The 12926-nt window shown below is 40.7% G+C and overlaps 1 protein-coding gene across 1 annotated transcript in view; it reads left to right on the plus strand.

Moving 5' to 3' along the window:
* SLC25A33 (solute carrier family 25 member 33) overlaps positions 1-12926 on the plus strand; it is a 37020-nt gene that overhangs the window by 19741 nt on the left and 4353 nt on the right. The window contains exons 3-6 of the mRNA XM_064281231.1: positions 2046-2123; positions 4305-4405; positions 6194-6260; positions 9357-9637. Coding sequence (XP_064137301.1) covers positions 2046-2123; positions 4305-4405; positions 6194-6260; positions 9357-9637 — 527 coding nt within the window. The remainder of the gene's footprint in view (positions 1-2045; positions 2124-4304; positions 4406-6193; positions 6261-9356; positions 9638-12926) is intronic.

Here is a 12926-nt window from a genome sequence, read left to right on the forward strand (position 1 = left end):
GGAAGTTGGCGGAAACAGAATAGGCATGATCCGTTTTACTATTAGCTTTATAGGAACATCTTTTCCATAAAGTGAAAGAGAGCTTTTTCCCTTAACCTTAGTGTCACAATGAAGGTCAGACGGGGCAGGGCTATGATAATTTGTGAACTAGAACTTAGGATGCTGTCAAAGTGGCGGTACTGTTACCAAGGAGAGAAACTCCTCAGGATGAAAAGGAGAGTAAGTTAGAGAAAACAGCAACTTAACAATGTAAATTCTGTTAGGTTCCATGAAAACTGAGCTGCTGGAAAGAATAAATTAAACTAACTTGAATCACTATATTGGACTGGGAAAATGCCTGTAAAGGATGTTCTGTACAATCCGCTTAGGATTTATTTAGTCACTTTTAACCAAAAAACATTTAACATAAAACAAAGGTAGTCACAGTAATATCTTTGGATTTGAGATGCTAGGTGTCGACTTTAAATAACACTCATTTCCGGCTGTGAAAATGATGAGAAGCATCTGGTATTTCTATTCCTGATATCCCTGCCTAGGGTTCTGCTAGAATAGGTAGAGATCTAGAAGATAGGAGAGTTATAAATTAGGAATAAATTCAAAAGAAATACCATCGAGTGAAATCCCTGAACCTATTTCTGGGTGAATCTTACAGTGAAGACATTGTTCCGTGTATTGGACCCTTTGCCAGATGCTCAGGCTTCCTTATAGGATGTTGGGGTGGGGTACAAACCCTGAAGATGGTGCTCCCGTGCAGGCAGTGGGAAAGGCTTCTTGAAATCATGTCTAACTGATGCTTTTGAAGCACATTTTTTCACTGTATTAAGGAAAGCGATGTTGTAGAGCCTCCTCTGATTCTGTATTGTGATAGGTAAAACCTCTGAAAGCTGGAACCTGTGTAATGAAAACCTGTCATAGAAGGAAAACAAATATTTTGTAGTAACAGAGAGTGATAGATAAGTAGAGAGAGTGTAACCTGTCAAAGGTGTAAAACTTTTTGACCTGGAAAAACAAGGCAGTGTCATCAAGTTCTGGCCTTCACAGCTTTCACTGTATTACAAACAGGCAAGAGTTCGGGGTCGTTTGTACATTTTATTCTATTAAGGAGCTAATGTAAAGGCTGACTCTGGTTTCCATAGTCTTTGCTTAAGAGTTTCTGTTTGTCTTGTTTTTTATTGTGCTTTAGGTGAAGTTACCAAGCAGATTAGTTTCTCATTCAACAATTTATACACAGTTGTTTTGTGACGTTGCTTGCAATCCCTGTGATGTGTCAACACACTTTCCTTCCCCACGCCAGGTTCCCTGTTTCCATCTGTCCATCTTTCCTGTCCCTTCCTGCCTTCTCATCATTGCTTTGTGGGCAGGTGTTGCCCATTTGGTCTCATACACATGATTGAACTAAGAAGCATGTTCCTCATGTATGTTATTGTTTGTTTTATAGGCCTGTCTGATCTTTGGCTGAAGGGTGAACTTCAGAAGTGGCTTTAGTTCTGAGTTAAAATGGTGCCTGGGGGCCAGCCTTGGGAGTTCCTCCAGTCTCTCAGACCAGTCTGGTCTTTTTTATTTTTTCCTGTGAATTTGAATTTTGTTTTACATTTTTCTCCCGCTCTGTCCAGAACCCTCTATTATGATCCTTGTCAGAGTAGCTGGTGGTAGCTGGGCATCATCTAATTGTTCTGGGCTCAGGCTGCTGTAGGGTGTGGCACTTGGGGTCCATTAGTCCTTTGGACTGATATTTCCATTGTGTCTCTGGTTTTCTTCATTCTCCTTTGCTGTGGACGGGATGGGACCAATAGATGTATCTTAGATGTCTGCTCGCAAGCGTTTAAGACTGCAGACGTTACTCACCAAAGTAGGATGTAGAACATTTTCTTTATGAACTTTGTTATGCCAATTGACCTAGGTGACTCGTGCAAACACGGTCCCCAGCCCTCAGCCCCAGTAACTCAGTCCCTCAGGGTGCTTGGATGTGTCTAGGAAGCTTCTATGACTTTGCCTTGGTCAAGCTGTGCCTAAGGGGTTTTAAAGATACATCTTTTCTTATTCAGGTCAATCTTGGAGAAGGAGGGACCAAAGTCACTTTTTAGAGGCTTGGGTCCAAATTTGGTTGGAGTTGCACCATCAAGGTAAGCATTACACTTTTCAGCTAATTTACTATATAATGCTGAGCCCTTTCTTACTGAGGGCAATACTGCTAAATGATCGGTGTCTTTTTCTGTGTTGGATTTGTGTCAATACATCCAACATATAGAAATAGTCAGCAGTGCCTGTGCGTGTGTGTTGTTGTGTGTGTGTGTGAAAGAGATTCTGGTTGTTCTATTCTTAATTATAAACATTTACCTGCTATAATCAGTTGTAATCTAAAATTTGCTACACAAAGTGTGGAATGGTTATTATCTGGGAGCTTGTTTAGAAATACACAATCTCAGCCCACATCCCAGGCCGACATAGGAATCTGCATTTTAGCAACCTCCCCTGTGCTTCATATGCACATTGAAGTCTTGACCTGGAGGAATTTTAAAAGCTTCTAGGCTTTATCTTATATAAAACATTCTTATTTTTGTAACAAGACTTAATTCTCTTCAAAGCTTGTTAAAATATAGGGAACTGTACTGCCTGACACTATAGCCACTGGTCATGTGGGACTATTTAAATTTAAATTAATTAAAATTAAAAATTCAGTTTCTCAGCCTCACTAGCTACATCTCAGTTACTCATTATCTTAGCGGCTACTGTATTGAATAGCATAAATATAGAACATTTCTGTCTGCATAGAAAGTTCTACTGAACAGTGTTGATACAGAGGATAAATGTGTATAGATACAAAAGTGAGCATGTGAGTGAGAGACTGTGTGTGTGTGTCTAGAATATCTCTGGAAAAATAGATAAGAAACTGGTACTAGAGATTGCTTCCTGAGAGAGGAGCTGTGGGGGGCTGGGTGGCAAGGGTGGGACATATATACACACACACAAATATACATATATATCCACCTATATTCATACTCCATATAATAGTCAAATAGACTTTAATGAAAATTAAGCCTTATTAAAAAGATGAGAACACTGTTTTATATAAAGTGAAGGTTAAAGCTTCTAGAATTCCCATAGATCAATGCCCCAGTATGTACACAAATCACCTGGAGGTGTAAAAATGCAGATTCTTACTAAACTCTTCTGTTCCTTTAGAATTTTGTAGCATCTGAGCACAGTCTATTCAAAAATAGCAAGTGTTAGTCTGATAGTTAATACAGGTTATAGCATTATTGGAAGATGGTAAACATATTGCACGTACATGGTAAATAAGTGCCTTGTCCACATGTGGGCAGTGCTAACGTGGTAATACTTGCTGTCTTATGTAGGTAGATTCTTGACTACTTTACTCATTTAGAACGGATGGGACCTAGAGTGAAAAAGGAAGATTTTACAATACAACAATAATGAACAGTCAAATCCTAAGTTGAAACATAATAGTCTATGCTTGATCCGTTGGCCAGCATAGAAAATCCCAACCAGACCCTACTTCCCAGCCCCAAAAGGAGGGGAGACAGAAGGGAAAAAAGCAAAGAGGGAGAAGAGAAGATGGAGGGATTTTGAAGGAGGGGTGGTGAAGTCCAACCCCCACCTGTAGCGTTCAACCTCTGGGGGATTGGGGAGCATATTCAGTGGAGGAGCAGACCAAAAACAAACAAAAACCAAACCCATTGCTGTCAAGTTGATTCTGACTCATAGCAATGCTATAGGACAGAGTACAACTCCCCCATAGGGTTTCCCAGGCTGTTTAATCTTTACGGAAGCAGACTGCCACATCATTCTCCTGTTGAGTGACTGGTGTTATGAAAGCATCGTATGATGGCTATTCCTATGGGATCCTGAGACATCAAAAAAAGTTCAAATTATATTTGACATTCTCAACTTTGGTGTAAGGCAGGACAAGTATGGTATATTTTTAAAATATTACAGATTTTAGAAGTCGTATATGTTGGCACCCAAAGGATTGACTTTTACCAAGAGTTAATCCAGAATGAAGACTGTAAAAGAATTTTGTATATATGTTTTAGTATCTCATTTTCCCCAATTATTTTGGATACCTTTGTTATCAATAAATAATTTTTGGAGTGGCAGGAACTTCCTGTGTAACAGGTTTTATGTAGAAGGTTTTGGTTACATATCCACTTTTTTCTCGTATTAGTTTCCTGCATTTTTCAGATGTTGCAGAGGGTGTGTGTGTGTGTGTGTGTAATCATATGCATATATGTTATATGGTGTCATAACAATTTCTTAACAGCTCTCTCTCTTTGTTCTAACAGGGCTGTGTACTTTGCATGTTACTCCAAAGCCAAAGAGCAATTTAATGGCATGTTTGTGCCTGATAGCAATATTGTGCATATTTTCTCAGCTGGCTCTGCAGGTATGTTACACTAATGAGTGGAGATAAGAGTTTCTCACTTTCCTTAAAGCATGTGTTGTGCCAAACGGCTTTTTCCAGGAGTTAGAAATGAGCTCCCTGCTTCTTTTGCACCTAAACTTGTTTATTTAAAGCTTATGTTAGACCTGACAGAATATGAGTGTTTGAGTGTAGTTTATAACTTGGTTCCAATTTCCTTGACCACGAAAGCTTTTTAATTCTCCCTAAAAATTTACATGTTCTCATGTCTGCTACTTGTTAGTGTTATGATTCTTTTAAAGGAATATTAATGTTTTTTATTCTATTTCTCCATTAAGTTATTTTCTAAAGTCAGAGCTGCTTTCTTCATAACCCCCGACAGCGTCCAGCTCATCCTACGCACAGTTGGCACTTCTGGCTTCAACATTTGGATTATATAATGGGCATTTATTCAGGGCTTATAGTTGAACCCTTCAGTAGGGTCAGCGGCAGCTCAGGTAGCTTCGGCTTGCTTTTGGTGGAGTTGTTTCACCAAGATGTTTTTCTGCAGAAGTTCTTGGCAAAAAAAATTTTGTAGATTTCTAGGGTAAAAGCTATATATACCTTCTTATATGCACTTTTGTGTCTGTTTAAATAGAAAGATATTTTAGAGAGCTTAAATTGGCATTTTATGAAAAATCTAGGCCTTCTGCCAGCCTGTAAGGCGTCCTCTTGTTTTGTCTGCCTTTGTTATTCCAAACAAAAGCACTTCTGAGTGCTTTCCCATCTGAGCGTTTATAGATAACAATGTCTGACCCTGAGTAGAAAATAAGTAAAGCTGCATCACACAAGATAGGCATTTCTACTTAATATGGAGGAAGTACAGAGTTTCAAAACAGGTTGATCTTCGTTTATATTTCACTTAATAGGCCAATGGTGAGTTAGCCAGGGCTAAAAAATGTTAATCAGGTTTGTAACTTTCTCAGAGATTACTTAGAAGAGCCCTTGGTAAATAAAGCAGATCTGGAGAGAGTTTTTTAAACCTCTGTCTTCCTAGTGGAGCCCTAGTGGCGCAGTGGTTAAGAGCTCAGCTGCTAACCAAAAGGTCAGCAGTTTGAATCTACCAGCCCCTCCTTGGAAACCCTGTGGGGCAGTTCTGCTGTGTCCCATGTGGTCATTATGAGTCAGAATAGACTTGATGGTGACGGATTTGTTTGTTTAATCTTCCTGGTATCAATCCACTTAGGACTGTGGAGGGCTGTGATATTGGGGAAGAGTTAGATCAGCACCACAACATTACTTTTCCTTGGTTGCTTTGGAATGATTAGTAGTGCTAAGATGGAGAAGGCTTACTTCAACAACAAAAGAATGGTGCCTCTAAGCAGAACAGTCTTAAAACTTCAATTTTCTGCAATGATTAGTCAGGTATTACAATTTTTAAGTTTGGATTCAGGTAAATGGAGATTTAGTTCCTTCTCCAAGTTAGATACAAGGTAACCTTCTGGATTAGATCAGCAACTTTTTTAAACAAATTATTTCTGGACCTGAAATTTGTAAATTGAGTTTAACATAGCTTCATAGTTACCACAGAAGCCACCTGAACAGAAATACCAACAGCACCACCTATAGGTTAAAAAGATGAGACAGGGCTCTAGAAAGTTGAAGAGATTTCTTTTAGGCCCAACATACCAGTATGTTGTATAGTTTCCACCTATATTATAGATTGTAACTGCTTCCTACTATCCATTTTTATTGTTAAGCCACTGAAATCTTGATTTCAAAGTTTATCATTTGGTGTAGACAGTGATGACTTTTTTTTTTTTTTCCTTCCAGCTTTTGTCACAAATTCCTTAATGAATCCAATATGGATGGTTAAAACCCGGATGCAGCTAGAACGGAGGTAAGCTATTGATTGTTCCTATGCTCACTTCCCTTGATATAGAAAGAATTCTTGGGGATTTTGTTTTCCCCCTCAGCCATTCCTGGCCTTTTTTTTTTATTATTATTATTATTATTATTATTATTATTATTATTATTATTATCGGCATATGTAGAAACCCCTTTTGTTTTGAAATTTGGGCTGCCAACCGTGGTGGGGACATAAGAGCCAGCTGATTTCTGCCTGGGGCATTTTAAAACGTGGTTCCAGTGAGCTCTGCTAGCATGTTCCTCAACAATGAATGTTTGTTGCATGCTTCCTATGTACTAGCCACTAGGGAAACAGCAGGGGGTAAAACATAGCCCTTGTCTTCCAGGAGCTACAGCTCAGTGGGGGCTACAGAAAGTAAAGAGAATGATTATAGCCTGGTATAATAAGGGACTTAAGGTGCTGCAGGACCATGGAGGGTTACCTAATGCAGTCCAAGCAGGGAGGAGGTTCGTGGAGGGTCACCTAATACAGTCCAGGCAGGGAGGAGGTTAGGGAAGCTTCCTGAGGCCACGACATCCACACTGCCATCTTAAGAACAGCCAGGGTGCTGTCAGTGAATTGTACGCCTTATAAAGTTGAATTGGCAAAAGTTGTATGATAGATGTATTTACAACAACGACAACATGAAGAAAAAAGCTGCTGAGGCTGCTTAAATACAACTAAACACCTGATGGGATTTGTTTGGTTCCTTGGTCTGGAGGTGGTCATGGTTTCATGGGACATCCCAGTTAATTGGCCTACTAATGTGTTTAGTGCTTCTTTTTAACCTCCTAGTTTGTTGTATAGTGCCTTGGGTCTTAAAAGCTTTTCAGGCAGCCATCCAAAGTACAACAATTGGCCTCTATTCGCCTGCAACAACAGAGGAAGAAGGAGAGTCAGGAATTGGAGGAGGAAGTGGAATGTGTGGCTGATTGCCTCCGTGAACAACTTCTTCCTTTGCCATGAGACCGGAACTGGATGGTGCTCGGCTACCATTACTGAACATTTTGATCAAAGATTCTAAAGAAAAATCCTGATCAAAGAGGGGGAAATGTAGAATAGAATTTCAAATTCTCATGGAATCCAGATTGCTAGAGTCGTGGAGGCTGGATGAACCCCTGAAACTGTTGCCCTGAGATAATCTTTAAACCTTAAACCAAAAATACCCCCTGAAGTCTTCTTAAAATCAAACAGTAGTTTGGTTTAACTAGTAAGAAATGTCTCCCTTGAGCTGATAGATAAGATCTATCTATATGGGATCAGATTGACAGCAGCAACTCAAAAGATAGGAAACTTGGGGGGGGGGACAGTGAGTTTATGTTAATGAGAGAGGAACAACTTGGAAAAGGAGAGTGAGAATGGTTACACAACTTGAATGTATAATGTCACCAAATTATGCATGTAGAAATTGTTGAACTGGTGTATGTTCTGCTGTGTATATTCCCAACAACAAAAATAAAATACTAAAAAACTTTTTTAAAAATGAAAGGTATGCCCAGCAGGAAAAGTTTAAAAAAAAGAAAAAATAGCCAGAGTGGTGGCTAGGGGCTGGGGTGGCAGTGAAGGGTGGTTCAGGCAGAGAGAACTGTGTGCCAAAAATCATGAGGCAAGATAGCATCGTAAATTCTGGGGAACTGGAAGAAGGGTAGTGCGGGGAGTGCACCACGTGCATGTGTACACGCTAGAGAAGGAGGGAATTATAGAAAGAGAAGGCTGGAGAAATAAGCGGGGACCAGATCCATAAAGGCCCTGGGAACGAGTTTGGAGTTTAGACTTGGGCTTTATTTTGAAGGCAGTGGAAAGCCGTTAGAGCAGCTGTTCTCCTTAGAGGGATGTGATTTTACACCCAGGGAATATCCAGCAATGTCTGGAGATGATTTTGGATGTCACAACTTGGGTGGGATGCTACTGGCATCTAGTAGGGTGAGGCCAGAGATACTGCTAAATATCCTACCCTACACAGGACAGCCCCCACAACAGAGAAGTAAAAAAAAAAAAAACCCATACCCATCAAGTCGACGCCGACTCATAGCGACTCTATAGGACAGAGTAGAACTGCTCCAGAGTTTCCAAGGAGCGCTTGGTGGATTTCAACTGCTGACCTGTTGGTTAGCAGCTGTAGCACTTAACCACTACGCTACCAGGGTTTCCAACAGAGAATTATCTGATGCTAAATGTCAACAGTGCCTTAAATGTCAACCTGCACTAGAAGATTTTAAGCAGGGGCATGACCTGGTTGTGTTAGAAAAGTCACTTCAGTTCAAGTGTGGGGAATGGCCTTTGAAGAGACAATCAGGGAGACAGAGAGACTCGTTGAGGATTGTTTGGCATGTGACCCAGAGTCACTTATTCTGCCTGGCAGCAGGCAGTTACAAATACTACTTTAAGTCGTTGAGTAGGAGCACCTGGTTTTAAGGTTTTTATTACTTTAAAAAATATTTGACATTTGTAATTTTATTAGAAAATTAAGAAACCATAGTCTCAAAATATGCAATTTGGAGACTAGAGAAATTAGAGTACCAGTATACTCACCACCCTGTCAGAAAGGTGAATATCCCTTCAGTATTTTCCTAAAGCACATTTGTATCATAGTTGTGGTTATTCATTACATATAATTTTGTCCCGCTTTCCCACTTAGAGCATTTCCCTGTATCTTACTGGCTTCATAACCATTTAAATCTCGTAGATGCACAGTAGTTTACTTGTTACTCCTATTTGTAGATATTTGGATTATTTCGATTATGTATATATTTGATGACCTAACAGTTGTATTTTCTCTGTGATTAATGTCTTTTCAAAATTAGGTCAAAGGCTGTGAACAAACATTTTCCATGACTCTTGATACAGGTACATATAATATCTTGTGGTCCTGCCAGATGTCCCAGCTAATGGACCTGGCCTCCCTCTCAGCCCTGAAGCCTGGCCTCCCAGTGGGCCAGGGGTCAGTGTGACCACAGGGCCAGGAGGACACAGGTCACCTGTTGTAGGACTTCTCTTATCACACCAAGCGTCACGTGGTGTGATGGGCGCAGTTGCTGGTTCGCTGGTGTGTGTTCTCATGGGTCTTTCCCTGGTCTTCTTGTGCAGAGTGAGAGGTTCCAAGCAGATGAATACACTTCAGTGTGCACGCTATGTTTACCAGACAGAGGGCATTCGTGGCTTCTATAGAGGATTAACGGCCTCATATGCTGGAATCTCAGAAACCATCATCTGTTTTGCTATTTATGAAAGTTTAAAGAAGTATCTGAAAGGAGCTCCGTTAGCCTCTTCTACAAATGGGACTGAGAAAAATTCCACAAATTTTTTTGGACTTATGGCAGCTGCTGCTGTTTCTAAGGGGTGTGCCTCCTGTATTGCTTATCCACACGGTACGTCATGCTTTTTCTTCCCGAGCAGTCCAACAGCTGTCAGGTCTGTGTCAGTTGTCAGTGTCTCTAAACTTCTGTAGCACAGATTGGCATGCAGATGCCTGCAGGTAAGGTCAGTGGGTACAGGTGTCAGTTGTTCCTACTGTAATTGCATATGTACATCCATCATGTGAGTCGTGGGAGCTTGACACAACTCCAGCTGATTGTGGCCAGAGCTGTTGTTGTGCAGAAATGTGGGCCATGTGTTGCTGAACTTCTGATGTTTTTGAAAGATGCCAAAAATCTGGATTTTTTAATAAAAGTCCTTGATTTTAAGGAATATGGGAGCCAAACTTAAAAAAAAAAAATCTCTCAGCTTCTACTCTTTCAGTGAGGCGCTGAGGAAGGCTACTTTGGATAAACTTATTTTTTAAGGAATTGTAGAACTGATGACCTATTGGCCTACTTAAAAACAAAAAAATAGAGCTTAGTTTATTGCATCATGAAAAACGGGATTTGCTTTCAAAAGCCTGTGTACTGTTGGCTATGACAAATGTGTACAGTCAGCTGACAGGCATTGAACCTCATTGTGTGCATTGACACTGAGCTGGGCCCGACAGGGCTTAGGGAGACGAGGTCCGCAAGGTATCTTACGGCAGGGAGACAGATGCACGCGTCCACTGAGGCCCGCAGAACACATAGGAGGTGGTGAGCTCTGTGCTGTGAATGCCTGGATGAGGGAGAGCCAGGTTGGCGAAGGCTTGAAACAGAGGTGGCTTTGAAGCTGGGGCAAATGGAGCCAGATTCTAGTAGAGGAAAGATTGGGGCGGGGGTGGGGTACATGAAAAGAATGTCTTGTTGAAAGATACAAATTACACCCTCAGTGATTTTATGGTATTTGTTTAATTAGGAATGTTAGGTACTGTCAGGTCAATTTCAACTCACAGTGACCCCATGAGACAGATTAATTACCCCATAGGGTTTTCTAGGCTGTAATCTTTAAGGGAGAAGGTTGCCAGGTCTTTCTTCCGTGGAGCTGGTGGGTGGGTTTGAACCTTTGACCTTTTGATTACCAGCCGAGAGCTTTAACCCTTGCTCTACCAGTCAATGCTCCTTAATTAGGAGTGGAAAACCATAAACTATATTTAAGTCCTATTAAAACTAAGCTCTTCTAAACCATTAAAAGTTGCTTCGTACTTGTGTTATTAGGTCCCATCGAGTCAGTGTCAACTCATAGTGACCCTGTGTACTACAGAACAAAACATTGCCCAGCCCTGAGCCATGCTCACAATAATTATGCTTGATTGAACCCATTGTTGCAGCCACTGTGTCAGCCCATCTCCTTGAGGGTGTTCCTCTTTTTCGCTGACCCTCTACTTTACCAAGCACAATGCCTTTCTCCATGGACCGATCCCTCCTGATAACATTCCCAAAGTATGTGAGACGTAGTCTTTCCATCCTTGGCTTCTAAGGAGCATTCTGGTTGTACTTTTTCCAAGACAGATTTGTTCGTTCTTTAGACAGTCCATAGTGTATTCAATATTCTTCACCAGCACCACAATTTAAAGGCGTCAATTCTTCTTCAGTCTTCCTCATTCATTGCCCACCTTTCACATGCATATGATGCGATTGAAAATACCATGGCTTGGATCAGGTGCACTTTAGTCTTCAAGATGACATCTTTGCTTTCTAACACGTTAAAGAGGTCTTTCGCAGCAGCTTTGGCCAACCCGATGCATCCTTTTATTTCTTGACTGCTGCTTCCGTGGGTGTTGACTGTGGATCCAAGTAAAATGAAATCATTGACAACTTTAGTCTTTTCTCCATTTATCATGATGTTGCTTATTGGCCCAGTTGTGAGGATTTTTGTTTTATGTTGAGGTGTAATCCATACTGAAGGCTGTGGTCTTTGATCTTCATCAGTAAGTGTTTCAAGTCCTCTTCACTTTCAGCAAGCAAGGTTGTGTCATCTGCATAATGGAGGTTGTTAATGAGTCTTTCTCCAGCCCTGATCCCCCATTCTTCATATAGTCCAGCTTCTCAGATTATTTGCTCAGCATACAGATTGAATAGGTATGGTGAAAGGATACAACCCTGATGCGCACCTTTCCTGACAACTGTCTCGATTTATGTACAGGTTCCTCATGAGTACAATGAAGTGTTCTGGACTTCACATTCTTCACAGTGTTATCCATAATTTGTTATGATCCACACAGTCCAAAGCCTTTACATAGTCAATGAAACACAGGTAAACATCTTTCTGGTATTCTCTGCTTTCAGCCAGGATCCATCTGACGTCAGCAGTGATATCTCTGGTTCTACGTCCTTTTCTGGATCCAGCCTGAATTTCTGGCAGTTCCCTGTTGATATACTGCTGCAGCCACTTTTGAGTGATCGTCAACAAAATTTTACTTGCATGTGATATTAGTGGTATTGTTTGATAATTTCCATATTCGGTTGGATCACTTTTCTTTGGAATAGGCATAAATATGGATCTGTTCCAGTCAGTTGGCCAGGTAGCTGTCTTACAAATTTCTTGGCATAGACAAGTGAGTGCTTCTAGCACTGCATCCATTTGTTGAAACATCTCAGTTGATATTCCCTCAGTTCCTGGAGCCTCATTTTTCTCCAGTGCCTTCAGTAAAGCTTGGACTTCTTCCTTCAGTGTCATCGGTTCCTGATCCTGTGCTACCCCTTGAAATGGTTGAACGTCGACCAATTCTTTTTGGTATAATGACTCTGTGTATTCCTTCCATCTTCTTTTGATGCTTTCTGTGTTGTTGAATATTTTCTCCGTGGAATCCTTCACTATCGCAACTCAAGGCTTGAATTTTTTCTCCTGTTCTTTGAGCTTGAGAAATGCCGAGCGTATTCTTCTCTTTTGGTTTTCTATCTTCAGGTCTTTGCACATGTCATCATAATACTTTGTCTTCCCAAGCCACCCTTTGAAATCTTCTGTTCAGTTCTTTTACTTCATCTTTTCTTCCTTTTGCTTTAGCTACTTGACGTTCAAGAGCAAGTTTCAGAGTCTCTTCTGACATCCATTTTGGTCTTTTCTTTCTTTCCTATCTTTTTAATGACCTCTTGCTTTTTTCATGGATGATGTCCTTGATGTCATTCTACAACTCGTCTGGTCTTCAGTCATCAGTGTTCAACATGTCAAATCTATACTTCAGATGGCCTCTAAATTCAGGTGGGATATACTCAAGGTCATACTTTGGCTGTCGTCAACTTGTTCTAATTTTCTTCAGTTTCAGCTTGAACTTGCATATGAGCAATTGATGGTCTGTTCTGCAATCGGCCCCTGGCC

Source organism: Loxodonta africana, chromosome 3 (assembly GCF_030014295.1).
Source record: "Loxodonta africana isolate mLoxAfr1 chromosome 3, mLoxAfr1.hap2, whole genome shotgun sequence".
Lineage (NCBI taxonomy): Eukaryota > Metazoa > Chordata > Mammalia > Proboscidea > Elephantidae > Loxodonta > Loxodonta africana.